This window comes from Poecilia reticulata, chromosome 5, assembly GCF_904066995.2.
Source record: "Poecilia reticulata chromosome 5, P_reticulata-male-v2, whole genome shotgun sequence".
Classification (NCBI taxonomy): Eukaryota; Metazoa; Chordata; class Actinopteri; order Cyprinodontiformes; family Poeciliidae; genus Poecilia; species Poecilia reticulata.
The window spans coordinates 21,762,718-21,781,071 of NC_088834.1; the positions used below are offsets into that span (position 1 = coordinate 21,762,718).

General features: G+C 36.2%; 1 protein-coding gene and 1 long non-coding RNA gene across 4 annotated transcripts; one reads left to right on the forward strand and one right to left on the reverse strand.

Moving 5' to 3' along the window:
* Window positions 1–130: 130 nt before the first annotated feature.
* LOC103464906 (uncharacterized) lies at window positions 131–11,101 on the reverse strand. 3 transcript variants are annotated; one of them, XM_017304603.2, is made up of 6 exons: window positions 11,016–11,101; window positions 10,408–10,487; window positions 4,857–5,144; window positions 4,438–4,713; window positions 3,999–4,099; window positions 131–1,769 (listed from the first exon to the last, which is right to left on the reverse strand). In XM_017304603.2, the coding sequence occupies exons 1-6, from the start codon at window positions 11,099–11,101 to the stop codon at window positions 1,638–1,640; spliced, it is 963 nt and encodes a 320-aa protein (XP_017160092.2). In that variant the 3' UTR covers window positions 131–1,637. The 3 variants fall into 3 exon arrangements, with proteins under 3 accessions (XP_017160092.2, XP_017160091.2, XP_081463409.1); XM_017304602.2 differs by having other exon boundaries at window positions 131–1,772; XM_081607283.1 differs by lacking the exon at window positions 4,857–5,144 and having other exon boundaries at window positions 131–1,772.
* A 76-nt stretch (window positions 11,102–11,177) lies between these two features.
* On the forward strand, window positions 11,178–11,752 carry LOC145551726 (uncharacterized). The gene is made up of 2 exons (XR_014087614.1): window positions 11,178–11,268; window positions 11,655–11,752. It is a non-coding gene; the product is annotated as an uncharacterized LOC145551726 (long non-coding RNA).
* The last annotated feature ends 6,602 nt before the right edge of the window (window positions 11,753–18,354 follow it).

Here is an 18,354-nt window from a genome sequence, read left to right on the forward strand (position 1 = left end):
CAAGAGTTTAAATATCCAAAGCAGATTTTTTGTCATCTGGATATCAAATAATCTGCTCTGCATTGGTAATGCTACTTGCTTAATGCTTAACTGATCTCAGCTTTGTTAAAAAAACACCAACACACACAAGAAATGTCCAAACAGAGTTTATTCATAGATGTTTTCATAAAACATTTAATTTATTAATGCTTCACTTTTTTTGGCAATGATGACGTAATGCTTCAAAAATGTGTATCCATAAACCCAAAAGGACATATCTAGTAGTACCTTCTATAAATAACATTTCATAATATATATGTATAAATATATTTAAAACAGTAGAAAGCAAAAAAAAAAAAAATGACAAAGAAAAAAAGTGTTATACAAAAATGCCATGGAAGTAACATGTAACTCGTCACAATGTCTGCCTTCATTTGTGAAAGTGAGGCAATGCAGACAAAGATTTCCAGTTGTACACATTTTTTAAGTTTTGGCATTTTTAAGAATAAAGAAAAAACAGAGTCAAGAAAAATATTCTCAAATTGCACAGTAGGTAGTACATTCACATTACTCCCAAAAGGCACTACTGGCTCAACAGATAGTTATTTTTTTAAATAATGAAGAGCTGGTGTGCAAACACTTCAAAATGCTTATCTGTCTGGTGCATTTTGGGTTAAAAAGTGCTCGTTAAACCTTCATGAAAACAACCTGTCACTTCATTCCAACAGATAATTTATGAAACAATGTCCAGCATATCTGGTTCCTCTCTGTGGTCCTATGTAGGGCTAAGGCGTTAAAATTAACAGCAGCCTCGTTCAGATTGCCTCTTCTCTCTTCACAGTGGAGGATGGTTGTTTACAGTGCAAGTTATTTCCGGAAAGCTTCATAGTGTCGAACTGGCACGTTATACAAGTCACGGGGAAATGTTAAAATTTAACACATGAAGCAATCGTTTCTCAGAAACCGAGGGTCCAGACCCTCTCTATAAAGCAAGTGGCTTAGAATAAGGGGCTGGTCTTTACCAGGCTAGTTTGTTTCCTCTCTCCATTGCAAATACTGGATGTTTATCAGACACAGAGAGAAATTATGTACATTTCTTTGCAAAATAACTGCAAAGATTGTGAAATGGCTAAAAACTGCACAATAAAAATTGCAACGCCGTTGTAAACGGAGGCAGCTGTTCACGTAAACATGTAGCACTTCCTGTGATGGCTTCATGAAAACAAAACAGAGGGATGCAGAAGGCGTAATTCAATGTACCATAAGTATAAATCACTGATTAAAATGAATTCCCTGTCTCTCCATTTGTTGCAAAGCAACACTGAATGAGGATTCTTTGCAAACTGATAGATTAAAGCAGAAATCATTATGAATAATTGCTACAACTCGAAAATCATGATTTGGCCAAAAGATTGGACTTGAATAAAGAGTTTGTAAACAATTCCCACCCTGAGTCCTACTGCCATCAGCAGAAATACTTTGCTCCCATCAGAAACAACCAATCAGAGCCAAGAGGAGAATATTGGCTCTGTCAATCATGTGTGTGTGTGTGTGTGTATGCACCACCTGTCACCTAAAGTTACAGGAAAACATATTTCTGGTGTTTATAAGCTTTGGACAGGGGGTTGTGGTACAGCCCAGAGCGAGGGTCTGTGTTTTTAAACAGATGACTCTTCAGTGTTTTTCTCCACTAGGCGATCAGACCCAGGATCTCCGTTGACTTGGGGAGCTGGAGGGAGCATCTGCAAGTTCGATGACTCTGTCTGCCTCTGGGCAAAACAAAAGAGCTTCTTCTGGGGACAGAAATGTCAAAGTTAAAAAACAGTCAGTTAATGATTAGCATTACTATCCTATGGTTTTAAAATTCCAGTTCTGAGAGAGAAGCAACATATTGAAACCACTTTAGTTAGTGTTTTAAAATACACAAAAACTATTTGACTAATCTTTAGATTTTTAAATTGTGAATCAAACACTGTGGTTTCCTTTAAGGTCAGATAAGATAAGTTTACTTATAAAGCACATTTTCAGCAACAAGACAATTCAAAGTGTTTCACATGAATTAGAAGGAAAATACAAACAAAACAACAAATCAAAGGAAAGAGCAGAAGAAGAAAAAAGAAAACATAAAGTATAACCCCATGTTTAAGGATAAGTAGTCCGTGATTTATAAACTGACATCGGTTTCTCTGGACTCTTCTTCTGATAGTGTTGAGCTAAGGTAATGAGTAATTTCTCTAGATAAGCTAATAGGAGTTTCTCTGGATTCTACGTTTGTTCTAATTCCTGAATATATAAACTAGATGCTCATGTTACAAGTATAAGTATCCCATAACGTATCAGCTAGAAGGAATTTCTCTGGATAATAATAAGCTAAATATTGGTCTAAAGTAGTAAAAGTGTTGGTTCTCCATGTTTGATTCTATAAAGTAGATGTTACTAAATGTTGACCTAACAAAGCTGTTACTGGTCTGGCATTATGACTCCATGCTTAATTAAGATTCAATAAAAACCTTAAAATAAACCTTATTTTAGGGTGCTGGACTAGTATCTACAGAGCCTTCCAGGGGACATGGGGACATTTTTTTCTTTTGCGTTCCCTCGCCAAAGGTTTTGCGATCCCTCACAATAATCTACTGATCAGTTCATGCGGCATAACTGAATACTGTAAGCCTTTCTTACGGTGACCGCCGTACTTTCTGCTTTAATACAAGGTTTTGTGAGATTTTTCCATGAATGTTAATATCTCCCTGTGAAATATCTGACCTATTATATCTTTTTCTTTTGTATAGAAAGGCACAACAAACTTATGATATTTACAGAAACTTCAAGTAGGAAAGACATAAAAATACATCCAAACTATTTGGACTGTTTCTGAGTTATTATCGCGGGGTAATCAGTCATCTGACGGTTTTGATTGTGTCTCTATTGTGTTCGTAGTCTGTGCCGTTCCATCTGAGCCTTAACAGACATAAACATGCAGTAAATAAATTGATTTTCAAACTGTTTTTTTGCACCAAAGTGTTAATAATAATAAACATGTTTTCACTGAGGCTCTATAAGAGCCATATGAATGAAATAAGTAATTATTGATGTGACAGAAGCAGCGGCTTTGACACCTGGTGGTGGGCGTGTCGATGTGGGCGTGACTGTCATGAAGTATGAATGGCAGTCACGCTGGCTCTGTGTGTATGAGGAAGCGGGTGGGCGGGGTGGTCAAACCTCGCAAAGTTTGGAGCATGATAATAAAAATGTAATAAATCGATTATTGTGACAGAACAAAGAAGAGGTTTGGCGTTGATTGATACACAGACAGGTGAGATTCCCCGAGTTAACCCAGTGCGGCCCTCTACCACCTGCCGTGTTTTATAATAATAAAATGTGTTATTAACTCTTTGGTGCAAAAAAACTGATTGAAAATCGATTTATTTACTGCATGTTTATGTCTGTTAAGGCTCAGATGGAACGGCACTGAAAGCAGCCCTTTAAACCATTCAGACACGAACACAATAGAGACACAATCAAAACTGTCAGATGACTTATCACCCCGTGATAATAACTCAGAAATTAGAATGTATTTTCTTTCCGACTTACGGAAAGTTTCTCTTTATATCATAGGTTTGTGGTGCCTTTCTATACTAAAGAAAAATATGTAAAACTTCAAATATCAACATTCATGGAAAACCCTTACATAACCTTGTATTAAGGCAGAAAGTACGGCGGCCACCGAAGGGCTTACAGTATTCAATTGTGCCGCATGAACCGATCAGTACGGTATTGTGAGGGAACGCAAAAGAAAAAAAAATGTCCCCGTGTCTCCTGGAGGGCTCCATAACTTTCTATAAACTGAAAACTGAAAATGCTAAACCAAACACCTCTGAGATCAGATCCGTTCTAAGACGCGGTTAAATATATATAAGTGAACATAAAAAAAGACAGATAAATCTAAACATTAAATCTACACAGGTTGGAGGTATTTAGAAGGAGGTAATATTTATGGTGTATTAAATAGATGCACTTACCTTCCTTAGACAGCACAACAGCCCAGCAGCAGCAATGATGACAAGAACAGCAACAGCAGCAGAAACAGCAGGAGCAGCATCTGTGGTATCCATATTTTGGTCTGAAAAGATAAAACGAGAGATTATAAGAGAATATATCAAACATGACTTGTCGTCCTGATCCCTCCTGTGTCCAACAAACGGGATGCCAAAGGCTGAATAATCTCCTCAGGATGCAGGCAAGTTCTACAGGGTCCTACTAATGACATACTTATTGGATCCAGTTGTCCTTAAGCAGAAACACATCTAAACTTTTGGAGACGTCCAGGGTTTTACGTCCCAGTTCTAATTTCATCTCTAAACCTGAAGTAGAGAACAGGCAGCTGCTTTCTGATGTTAATAAGCATCAATATGTTTTCCAACTGGTTCAAACCAAGATGTTTGCTACTCTGTGTCTTACCTTCACATGTGGAATTGGGCTGGATCGTCATCTTGTTTTGGGTCTTGCTGATCTGGTTGCTATGGGTACAGATGATGGATGAATTTGAGAGGTAGAGTCTGAGGAAAACCCCAGATTTAGTGACCTTTGACCTATCTCCTCCCTCCTGATGGCAGGCATGGCTCGTACATCTAATAGTGCTCTTGATCTCAGCGTCCCCCATGCTGCAGGTAGATGCAAGTCTACAGAAGGAGTTTGAGCTAACATCCACTCTCCGCTCACCTGGACACACTGGATCTGATGAGGAGTAACAGATGAGAGAGGCTTAAAAGACATTAAAGAAAAGTGAAGTCTAATAGCATTGTTCTGCGAGGTATTTAAAGTTTTCAGTTCTAAGCAGCTCTTTATAACGTGCATACATCAAATACTGAAAAACCTACCCTGGAATGAGAGATTGCAGAGGGTTACTGTGTTAGACTGATCTCCCCTCACCAGTGCAGAATAAACTCCACTGTCTGATTTCTGTGGACTCGTAAATATCAGCGATGTTGGAGTAGGAAGCTCCACTTTTCCAGTGAAAGGTTGGGTTATTATTGTTTGTCCACCCGAGTAACATGTTCCTATGATTGTAATTAAATTATAGAGCCATGATATAGTCTCAAAATCATCATGTTCCCTCAAAGTGATTCCAATCATCAGTCGAAAATTTTGGATCATCTCAGTGGAACCTGTTGAAACACAGCAAATAAATTTTAGGCAAAACAGAAAGCACAGCACCGCCAAATTACTAAATCCAATGGAAAAGTGTTTGGTCCCTTACAGATTTGTTCTGTTTTTGCTTTTTCAGATAAACTTTAATGTTTCATAAAATTAGTCTTAATGCGAGACAAAAAGAAGCCTGGCAATGAAATGATTATTTACTTTAATAACAACAAAGTTCTGAAAACAAACGCACCCCAGTTTAAAATAGTAGTTCCTCCTTAATATAACAAGTTTGCCATCCTCTGTGGCAAAAAATGGCATCAAGGCATTTGCAATAATTGTTGATGTATGTTTGCCATCACTGTGAAGGATTTCTGGTCCTCTCTTGGTTTAATTTGGCCACATTTAAGGTTTTTTCAAACATTAACAACCTGTTTAACATCATCCTGCAGTATCTCAAATAAATATATAGAGCCTTTATTGTCCCACAAAGGGAAAATTCAGGTGCAACAGCAGCATCAGGTTCACAGAAAAGTTCTTAGGATTAAAAATAATGGTGACACTTTACTTGAAGGGGTGTGCATAAGACTGACATGACACTGTCATAAACATGACATAACATCTGTCATGAACATCAATAAGTCTTCATGAATGTTTATGACAGATGTCATGAAGTGTCATTCGGTAAATAACGACACTTTTAATGCAAAGTTGCTCTAAAAGTTGCATTAAAAGTCCATTAAAAGTGCCAACTTTGCATGATTTTGTAAATTATAATTTAATGCAAAGTTTGTATTTTTAATGGACTTTTAATGCAACTTTTAGAGCAACTTTGCATTAAAAGTGTCATTATTTACCTAATGACACTTAATGACAACTGTCATAAACATTGATAAAGACTCCTTTACGTTTATGACAGGTGTTATATGTCATGTTTTTGACAGTGTCATGTCAGTCTTATGCACAACCCTTCAAATAAAGTGTTACCAAAATAATATATAAAAACAAGATTTACAATAATCTTGTAAATCTGATAACAATATTGATATTAATAATAATGTATTGTACAGACTACGAATCATCAATATAGGATTCAGCCACTCAACACTAATTCTAATTAACTTTTTAAAGTAAAATCAAGCTAATTGGTTCAAGTTCATTAACACTTTTCGTTTTAATTTTCAAAAACAGATTTAAATGAAACTCAAAAGTCTAATAATAACATAACATTCAAGGAGACACTAGCTGGAAATAAATCTGTCTTTAATTTTTACTTTTGACCATTTCAGTCTGTTCTGTGTTATTCATTGTATAAACCACGCAAAGTATCTAATTGCTGCGTATAGACAGTTGATTTCAGAATTGAACTATGGCATGCTTAAAAAAAGACACATTCTAATTATTTCTCTAATTCCTTTGTTACCTTGATTTGTCCAGAGATCAGAACAGCAGTAGACTGATGTATCTCTTGATCCAAGAATCCGACTGATCTGAAGAAAAAGACATGTCTGACAGAAATTTTATCATTCACCTAACAACCAACAGGTAAATGAGTAGGTTCAATATTTGTATGGCGAGGGTCAAAACGATAACTTTAATTTAAATGGATCATGCTAGGTTGAATCCATTCCTTAGGTGCGGACACCGTCACGTGACAGTCCGCACCACAGTTGACAGCTTTAACATTAGTCAGCTAGCAGCCAGGGGCTAAATGCTAGCTGGGCAGTCGGTTTTCTTATAGGAGCAAACCGTACGACCCACCATTTCTGCAATTCTTGCGAACGGATTTGTGCCCAAGTTGCATAAACCGAGGAACGGCTTCTTAAGGACATTTTGTTTTGAGTTAGCCGTTTGTTCCCGCTACGGAGTTTTCGGTATAACTTAAGAAGTTTCCAGGCACCGTATAATCATGACCAAAAACAAAGTATTTATGAAGGTCTAACGCAGGGTCACGGGTATTTTTCCGATTTAACCAATACTTACTGTAATTTTATCATCTTATGGATCGTCACTTTAACCGGCTCTCCCACTCCAGTGTTTGGATGAACTGTGTGTTCACAAGCATGACATCATACGTAGACGCCTCATGGAGCCCTGAGTCGTACGTAAAGCGTCGCCATCTTCCATGTGCAGAAGGGCGATCGGAGCTCTTAAGTCCTGGGCTGTGTGGACTTGTTTCAACCGTTTTACGAACAAACTGGATTCATTAGGATTACTTCCCAGGTAGGATGAAGATCAGATTTACTTGACTTACAGCCAGAAATTTGCTTCTAACAGCCGGAAATATTTCCATGTAGCTAAATTGGCCGAAATAACCGCTGAGAAACCGCTGTTGAGGAGAGTTAATTAAAACCAGGGGATTTTGTGAGGAAGATCGACAGGATCAGAGCTGGAGCTGCTGTTCTTCAGTCTGTTTCCAGCTCAGCTTCACCATGTCGGTATTTAGCTATGAAGATGCTTCGGTCAGAGCCCAACATGCTGAAATGTATTTTTCTGAATGTGAAGAAACATATACCGTATGTGTATTCACTTTTGGATAATTTCTTTTGTTCTTGGCTTTCGCTGTGAACCAGGACGTCTCAGAGTCATTGGATTCTCCCAGTGTGACAGCAGACTGAAGCCTGTGACCAGTGTTCCCAGTTAAATAATATTCTTTCACTTTTTGTGTTTGTTAATATCTCAATCTGAGTTTTGTGTTTAATGTAGCTTTTGTAATGAAAAAATAATTTGCTCTGTTAGAATTTTTTCACTCTTTGCTGTCAAGAGCAGTTGACATACTGTAATATGTATTCTTCTTGGAAAAAGTAGAAATATGTAGCTTATGTTTGACAATGACTGATTTATAAATCAAAGTCATTTCTCAATAACGTAAAAAATAATACAGGACATTATTTGTCTTGAAATGTTAAATGTACATTAATTATGGAATTATGTAATATATTCTAAACACTGTAAGTGTGTCTGTTCATCATTCATTAAAATGATCAGATCATTTCTATCAAATAATTGTGCTCTTTTTCAGAATGCCCAAACAATTAATAATACCATCAAAGTTAGAAACGCTGTCTTTAGTCATTTCTTTGATTGACAAATATATTAATGAGTGTGGAAAACGTGTCAATGGCAGGTATTACTTAATACTTTGTGAACGGCACTTTATAAAGTTCGGTCATTCACTTGATTAGCTCACTGGACAATTCCACATTCAATATGGCGGACGTGTTACGTATCGCAGCAACGGACAGGTGTTATGCCAGAAAGCCCCCTGCCAATTTGCACCCCTGTCGCGGAGCGCGCATCGCTCTAAGCTCTCGATTGACGAGGAAACGGATAAATATAGAGGAAATTTTTAAGATATTGTAACATTATCACGTTTCCAACATGTAATCCCTAATACGGTGGGTTTTTATTTCGCAAATTATTTGAAATAAATACGGTTTTTACACTTTTATTGACACATATGAGTCGAACTTTTTTTCAGTCCGTGTCTGTTGTAAACGTTCTCCGCAAATGGTTTGAAATTCTCTGCTTTGTCTTTTGATATCATAATAGCTCAAAAGCATTACAACAGAGAACATTATGTAGACATTTATATCATGCTTCACTTCTAGTTGTTAATGTAGGAGGAAATGCACTTAATTTATGAGCCTGAAATATTGGCATCCGTCTTGTTGATATGAACTTATAGCATTAGCTCAGAGAAGTGAATACGTAGAAGAGATTAAATCATTTTCTTTATTTCCCAGCCAGGGATGCATGTTTTGGATATAGATTTTGAGCCTGCACATATGCATCCCTTCTTTATTCCCCACAATATTATCCTATCGATATAAAATGTACCAGCGTTCTTGGAACTCAGATTATGTAGAAAAAATATTCACTATTACTCTTGAATTCTTTAATTAGCACAGGGATGCATTTTTGGACAATATGGATTTCAGCCTGCCAAATATGCATCCATATCTATTCCCTCAAATATTATCCAATTGATTTAAATTATAACAGCAGTTCTTGGAGCTACTCATTATGTAGAAATAGTTATTTACTTTATCTTTATTTCTCAAAGTTGGCACAGGGATGCATTTTGGGCAATATGGATTTCCAGCTGCCAAAATATGCACCCTCTCTATTCCCTTCAAATATTATCCTATTGATTTAAAACTTATACCAGCATTTCTTGGAGCTACTCTCATTATGTAGAAATAGTTATTTCATTCTTAACTCTTTAATTCTTCAAATTAGCACAGGGTGCGTTTTTGGGCAAATTTCCAGCCTGCCAAAATATGCACCCCTCTCTATTCCCTTCAATATTATCCTATTGATTTAAAACTATACCAGCATTTCTTGGAGCTACTCTCATTATGTAGAAATAGTTATTTCATTCTTAACTCTTTAATTCTTCAAATTAGCACAGGGGTGCGTTTTTGGGCAAATTTCCAGCCTGCCAAAATATGCACCCCTCTCTATTCCCTTCAAATATTATCCTATTGATTTAAAACTTATACCAGCATTTCTTGGAGCTACTCTCATTATGTAGAAATAGTTATTTCATTCTTAACTCTTGAATTCTTCAAATTAGCACAGGGGTGCGTTTTTGGGCAAATTTCCAGCCTGCCAAAATATGCACCCCTCTATCCCTTCAATATTATCCTATTGATTTAAACTTATACCAGCATTTCTTGGAGCTACTCTCATTATGTAGAAATAGTTATTTCATTCTTAACTCTTTATTTCTCAAAGTTAGCACGGGATGCAATATGGATTTCCAGCCTGCCAAATATGCACCCCTCTATTCCCTTCATCTATTGATTTAAAACTTATACCAGCATTTCTTGGAGCTACTCTATAATCTGATAACAATATTGATATTAATAATAAATAATAATAATAATGTATTGTACAAGACTAACAGAAATCAAATCAAATCAAATTTAAGGATTCAGCCACTCAAACAACCTAATTCTAATTAACTTTTTTAAAAGGTAAAATCAAGCTAATTGAGTTCAAGTTCATTAAACACTTTTCGTTTTAATTTTCAAAAACAGATTTAAATGAAAACTCAAAAAGTCTCAAATAATAACATAACATTCAAGGAGACACTAGCTGGAAATAAAATCTGTCTTTAATTTATTACTTTTGACCCATTTCAGTCTGTTCTGTGTTATTCATTGTATAAACCACGCAAAAGTATCTAATTGCTGCGTATAGACAGTTGATTTCAGAAATTGAACTATGGCATGCTTTAAAAAAAGAACACATTCTAATTATTTCTCATAATTCATCTGTTACCTTGAATTTGTCCAGAGAATAACATCAGAAACAGCAGTAGACTGATGTATCTCATCTTGATCCAAAGAAATCCGACTGATCTGAAAGATTAAAAGACATGTCTGACAGAAATATTTTATCATTCACCTAAACAACCAACAGATAAAATGAGTAGGTTCAATATTTGTATGGCGAGGGTAAATTCAAATATAACGATAACTTTAATTTAAAATGGATCATGACTAGGTTGAAATCCACATTCCTTAGGTAGCCGCACACCGTCACGTGACAGTCCGCCACCACAGTTGACAGCTTTAACATTAGTCAAGCTAGCAGCCAGGGGCTAAATGCTAGCTGGGCAGTCGGTTTTCTTATAGGAGCAAACCGTACGACCCACCATTTCTGCAATTCTTGCGAACGGATTTGTGCCCAAGATTGCATAAACCGAGGAAACGGCATCTTAAGGACATTTTGTTTTGAGTTAGCCGTTTGTTCCCGCTACGGAGTTTCTTCGGTATAACTTAAGAAGTTTCCAGGCACCGTAATAATCACAATGACCAAAAACAAAAGTATTTATGAAGAGTCTAACGCAGGGCCACGGGTATTTTCCGATTTAACCAAATACTTACTGTAATTTTATCATCTTATGGATCGTAACTTTAACCGGCTCTCCCCACCTCCAGTGTTTTGGATGAACATGTGTGTTCACAAGCATAGACGTCAATACGTAGACGTCTCATGGAGCCCTGAGTCGTACGTAAAAGCGTCCGCCATCTTCCATGTGGCAGAAGGGCGATCGGAGCTCCTTAAGTCCTGGGCTGTGTGGACTTGTTTCAACCGTTTTACGAAACAAACTGGATTCATTAGGATTACCTTCCCCAGGTAAGGATGAAAGATCAGATTTACTTGACTTTACAGCCAGAAATTTGCTTCTAAACAGCCGGAAAATATTTCCCATGTAGCTAAATTGGCCCGAAATAACCGCTGAGAAACCGCTGTTAGAGGAGAAGTTAATTAAAAACCAGAGGATTTTGTGAGGAAAGATCAGCCAGGATCAGAGCTGGAGCTGCTGTTCTTCAGTCTGTTTCCCAGCTCAGCTTCACCATGTCGGTATTTAGCTATAAAGATGCTTCGAGTCAGAGCCCAACATGCTGAAAATGTATTTTTCTGAATGTGAAAGAAACATATACAAAACATATATCGTATGTGTTTTCTATTACACTTTTGGATAATTTCTCTTTTATTCTTGGCTTTCGCCTGTGAACCAGGACGTCTCAGAAGTCATTGGAGTTCTCCCAGTGTGACCAGCAGACTGAAGCCTGTGACCAGTGTTCCCAGTATAATAAATAAATGTTTTATTCTTTCACTTTTTGTGTATTGTTAAATATCTCAATCTGAAGTATTTGTGTTATAATGTAGCTTTTGTAATGAAATAAACATAATTTGCTCTGTTAGAATTATTTTCACTCTTTGCTGTCAATAGCAGAGTTGACATACTGTAATATGTATTCTCTGGAAAAAAGTAAGAAAATATGTAGCTTAATGTTTGACAATGACTGATTTATAAATCAAAAGTCATTTCTCATTAACGTATAAAAAATAAATACAGGACAATTATTTGTCTTGAAATGTTAAATGTACATTAATTATGGAATTATGTAAATATATTCTTTAATAAAACACTGTAAAAGTGTGTCTGTCCATCAATTTCAATATAAAAATGATCAGAATCATTTCTATCAAATAAAACATTGTGCTCTTTATTCAGAAATGCCCCCAAAACAATTAAATAATACCATCAAAAGTTAGAAACGCTGTCTTTAGTCATTTCTTTGATTGACAAATATATTAATGTGTGTGAGAAAACGTGTCAATGGCAGGTATTAACTTAAAATACTTTGTAGAACGGCACTTTATAAAGTTCGGTCCATTCACTTGTATTAGCTCACTGGCACATATTCCACATTCAATATGGCGGACGCTGTTACGTATCGCAGCAAAGGGCCGGTGTTATGCCCAGAAAAGCCCCCCTGCCCAAATTTGCACCCCCTGTCGCGGGAGCGCGCATCGCTCTAAGCTCTCGCATATTGACGAGGAAACGGATAAAAATATGACCGAAGAGGAAATTTTTAAGATATTTGTAACATTATCACGTTTCCTAACCATGTAATCCCTAATACGGTGGGTTTTATTTCGCAAATTATTTGAAATAAATACGGTTTTTACACTTTTATTGACACATATGAGTCGAACTTTTTTTCAGTCCGTGTCTGTTGTAAACGTTCTCCGCAAATGGTTTGAAATTCTCTGCTTTGTCTTTTGATATCATAATAGCTCAAAAGCATTACAACAGAGAACCATTATGTAGAACATTTTATATCATGCTTCACTTCTAGTCTGTTAATGTAGGAGGAAATGCAACTTAATTTATGAGCCTGAAAATATTGGCATCCGTCTTGTTGATATGAAACTTATAGCATTAGCTCAGAGAACAAGTGTAATTACGTAGAAGAGATTAAATCATTTCAACTCTTTATTTCCCCCAATTAGCACAGGGATGCATGTTTTGGCAATATAGATTTTGAGCCTGCCACAATATGCATCCCTTCTTTATTCCCCACAAATATTATCCTATCGATATAAAACATGTACCAGCAGTTCTTGGAACTACTCAGATTATGTAGAAAAAAATATTTCACTATTAACTCTTGAATTCTTTAAATTAGCACAGGGATGCATTTTTGGACAATATGGATTTCCAGCCTGCCAAAATATGCATCCCATATCTATTCCCCTCAAATATTATCCAATTGATTTAAAACTTATAACAGCAGTTCTTGGAGCTACTCTCATTATGTAGAAATAGTTATTTTACTTTTATCTCTTTATTTCTCAAAGTTGGCACAGGGATGCATTTTGGGCAATATGTATTTCCAGATTGCCATAATATGCAACCCTCTCTATTCCCTTCAAATATTATCCTATTGATTTAAAACTTATACCAGCATTTCTTGGAGCTACTCTCATTATGTAGAAATAGTTATTTCATTCTTAACTCTTTAATTCTTCAAATTAGCACAGGGGTGCGTTTTTGGGCAAATTTCCAGCCTGCCAAAATATGCACCCCTCTCTATTCCCTTCAAATATTATCCTATTGATTTAAAACTTATACCAGCATTTCTTGGAGCTACTCTCATTATGTAGAAATAGTTATTTCATTCTTAACTCTTTAATTCTTCAAATTAGCACAGGGGTGCGTTTTTGGGCAAATTTCCAGCCTGCCAAAATATGCACCCCTCTCTATTCCCTTCAAATATTATCCTATTGATTTAAAACTTATACCAGCATTTCTTGGAGCTACTCTCATTATGTAGAAATAGTTATTTCATTCTTAACTCTTGAATTCTTCAAATTAGCACAGGGGTGCGTTTTTGGGCAAATTTCCAGCCTGCCAAAATATGCACCCCTCTATTCCCTTCCAATATTATCCTATTGATTTAAAACTTATACCAGCATTTCTTGGAGCTACTCTCATTATGTAGAAATAGTTATTTCATTCTTAACTCTTTATTTCTCAAAGTTAGCACAGGGATGCATTTTTGGGCAATATGGATTTCCAGCCTGCCAAAATATGCACCCCTCTCTATTCCCTTCAAATATTATCCTATTGATTTAAAACTTATACCAGCATTTCTTGGAGCTACTCTCATTATGTAGAAATAGTTATTTCATTCTTAACTCTTTAATTCTTCAAATTAGCACAGGGGTGCGTTTTTGGGCAAATTTCCAGCCTGCCAAATATGCACCCCTCTCTATTCCCTTCAAATATTATCCTATTGATTTAAAACTTATACCAGCATTTCTTGGAGCTACTCTCATTATGTAGAAATAGTTATTTCATTCTTAACTCTTGAATTCTTCAAATTAGCACAGGGGTGCGTTTTTGGGCAAATTTCCAGCCTGCCAAAATATGCACCCCTCTCTATTCCCTTCAAATATTATCCTATTGATTTAAAACTTATACCAGCATTTCTTGGAGCTACTCTCATTATGTAGAAATAGTTATTTCATTCTTAACTCTTTATTTCTCAAAGTTAGCACAGGGATGCATTTTTGGGCAATATGGATTTCCAGCCTGCCAAAATATGCACCCCTCTCTATTCCCTTCAAATATTATCCTATTGATTTAAAACTTATACCAGCATTTCTTGGAGCTACTCTCATTATGTAGAAATAGTTATTTCATTCTTAACTCTTTATTTCTCAAAGTTAGCACAGGGATGCATTTTTGGGCAATATGGATTTCCAGCCTGCCAAAATATGCACCCCTCTCTATTCCCTTCAAATATTATCCTATTGATTTAAAACTTATACCAGCATTTCTTGGAGCTACTCTCATTATGTAGAAATAGTTATTTCATTCTTAACTCTTTAATTCTTCAAATTAGCACAGGGGTGCGTTTTTGGGCAAATTTCCAGCCTGCCAAAATATGCACCCCTCTCTATTCCCTTCAAATATTATCCTATTGATTTAAAACTTATACCAGCATTTCTTGGAGCTACTCTCATTATGTAGAAATAGTTATTTCATTCTTAACTCTTTAATTCTTCAAATTAGCACAGGGGTGCGTTTTTGGGCAAATTTCCAGCCTGCCAAAATATGCACCCCTCTCTATTCCCTTCAAATATTATCCTATTGATTTAAAACTTATACCAGCATTTCTTGGAGCTACTCTCATTATGTAGAAATAGTTATTTCATTCTTAACTCTTTAATTCTTCAAATTAGCACAGGGGTGCGTTTTTGGGCAAATTTCCAGCCTGCCAAAATATGCACCCCTCTCTATTCCCTTCAAATATTATCCTATTGATTTAAAACTTATAACAGCAGTTCTTGGAGCTACTCTCTGCAGCACAGACGAAGAGCGCAGAGAGAAAAAAAAGCGACAGAGCGGCGAATCAGAGGGAAAAAAAAGAAATTACAAAAAAACGTCATATTTTGGCAGGCTGGAAATCAATATTGCCCAAAAATGCATCCCTGTGCTAACTTTGAGAAATAAAGAGTTAAGAATGAAATAACTATTTCTACATAATGAGAGTAGCTCCAAGAAATGCTGGTATAAGTTTTAAATCAATAGGATAATATTTGAAGGGAATAGAGAGGGGTGCATATTTTGGCAGGCTGGAAATTTGCCCAAAAACGCACCCCTGTGCTAATTTGAAGAATTAAAGAGTTAAGAATGAAATAACTATTTCTACATAATGAGAGTAGCTCCAAGAAATGCTGGTATAAGTTTTAAATCAATAGGATAATATTTGAAGGGAATAGAGAGGGGTGCATATTTTGGCAAGCTGGAAATCCATATTGCCCAAAAATGCATCCCTGTGCCAACTTTGAGAAATAAAGAGATAAAAGTAAAATAACTATTTCTACATAATGAGAGTAGCTCCAAGAACTGCTGTTATAAGTTTTAAATCAATTGGATAATATTTGAGGGGAATAGATATGGGATGCATATTTTGGCAGGCTGGAAATCCATATTGTCCAAAAATGCATCCCTGTGCTAATTTAAAGAATTCAAGAGTTAATAGTGAAATATTTTTTTCTACATAATCTGAGTAGTTCCAAGAACTGCTGGTACATGTTTTATATCGATAGGATAATATTTGTGGGGAATAAAGAAGGGATGCATATTGTGGCAGGCTCAAAATCTATATTGCCAAAACATGCATCCCTGTGCTAATTGGGGGAAATAAAGAGTTGAAATGATTTAATCTCTTCTACGTAATTACACTTGTTCTCTGAGCTAATGCTATAAGTTTCATATCAACAAGACGGATGCCAATATTTTCAGGCTCATAAATTAAGTTGCATTTCCTCCTACATTAACAGACTAGAAGTGAAGCATGATATAAAATGTTCTACATAATGGTTCTCTGTTGTAATGCTTTTGAGCTATTATGATATCAAAAGACAAAGCAGAGAATTTCAAACCATTTGCGGAGAACGTTTACAACAGACACGGACTGAAAAAAAGTTCGACTCATATGTGTCAATAAAAGTGTAAAAACCGTATTTATTTCAAATAATTTGCGAAATAAAACCCACCGTATTAGGGATTACATGGTTAGGAAACGTGATAATGTTACAAATATCTTAAAAATTTCCTCTTCGGTCATATTTTTATCCGTTTCCTCGTCAATATGCGAGAGCTTAGAGCGATGCGCGCTCCCGCGACAGGGGGTGCAAATTTGGGCAGGGGGGCTTTTCTGGGCATAACACCGGCCCGCTCCATGAGGCGTATTAATGTCTATGTTCACAAGGTCTCGTGACGGCACAAACGGAGCACTAACGAATTAGCCCACTTTTGTTTGTTTTGGAGCGATATGGGGGGGGTGACGTCATCGGCCAAAATGATAACTTTTAATATCTCAAAGACGAAAGCTGCACAAACGAAAATTTTAACGGCACAAACCTGCACAAACGGAGCACTAACGAACTAGCCCACTTTGGTTTGTTTTGGAGCGATATGGGGGGATGGTGAACTCTAGATGACCTAAAAAATAATGTTTAATATCTCAGAAACCAAAACTGCACAAACGAAAATTTTAACGGCACAAACCTGCACAAACGGAGCACTAACCATTCAGACTATTTGCTGGATTTTTTGACGTGGGTGGGGTGTCAGCTTCACACAGCTAATTCAGCTCTCCCTGTGTCGGGAGCAGCCAGAGAGGTGGATCCGGCGGATCTGACCATATTCACGGCGCTTCTGACCGATTTATCGGTAAAAATTACTCATATAATCATGTCAGTGTTGTAACTTTTCGTTTAATCAACAGCTATCAAAATAAAAATACATACATAAATAAATGTGGTCTTGTGTGGAGGTCTTTTTACGCTGTTTTGTGCTATTTTAAACGCGAAGTGAATCGATCTTTTTTTCATCTTTTGTCTCGTAAGCCTGACAAATAAAAGTCAGTCAACAAACACAGGTTTCCAACACGTTGTGTGCATTTAGAATTTTTCATTTCTGATAAAATGAGGAGGAGGGAAGCTGGCCGATACCAGGGCAAAAAAATAAAGACTTCCTGAAAAGATCAGAGTGTTAACTTTTTGGTAAATCCCCTTCTAATGTAAAATATGACATTACTGGATTAAGGAGATGTCTAGTATGGTATCACACATAATATTTTTTGAGAATTTGGAAACAAGTGCTTTTTATTTCCCAAAGTTATTGGAGGAGAAGAGGAGAGAATGGATATTTCAGCTGCCTGAAATAATGTGTTCGCCCTCTATAAAATGGAAACAAATTAATTTATCTGCAAGTCTTTTACTGTTTTCATTCATCTTTTTATCAACAATAATTCCCGTGAGTTTCATAACATTTGCTCTTTTTTGACAAAGTTAGGATGGGGGAACAAAATATTTTAAGCACCTGATAAAATCTCCACTGATGTTTTGAGGATTTCTCTTTGAAGATGAAAGACCTGCTTGTTGTCGGTCGAAAGCTTTAGCTCTCCACAGATTAGGAAAAAAAATGTAAAAATAAAATCAGATCCAAGTCACAAACGCAATTTGTGTTTAGGAGAAACAAGATTTCTAAGTGTTTGTTCTGGTCAGAAGAAAAACTTTGGTAAAATAAAATTACACCTAAATCCCAAAAGATCATGAATTATTTTGGGCTTAATTGAATTTCTAATTACAATAATATGTATTTAACTTTTCAACCTTTATATGATTAGGATTTGTTTTATCGGCGGAGTGCAAAAGTCTGCACAGTTTCTGAATTTGTTCACATTTTCTCTTGCGTCAGCCACAAATTTCAATAAATTTTTTATTTCTTTTTTTAAATAGCACAAGCCAAAGTCATGAACAAATATGAAGTGGAAGGAAAATTATACAAGACTCACCAATATGTTTACACGGCACCTCTGGAGGAGTTGTACAGATCCACAACTCAGGTGG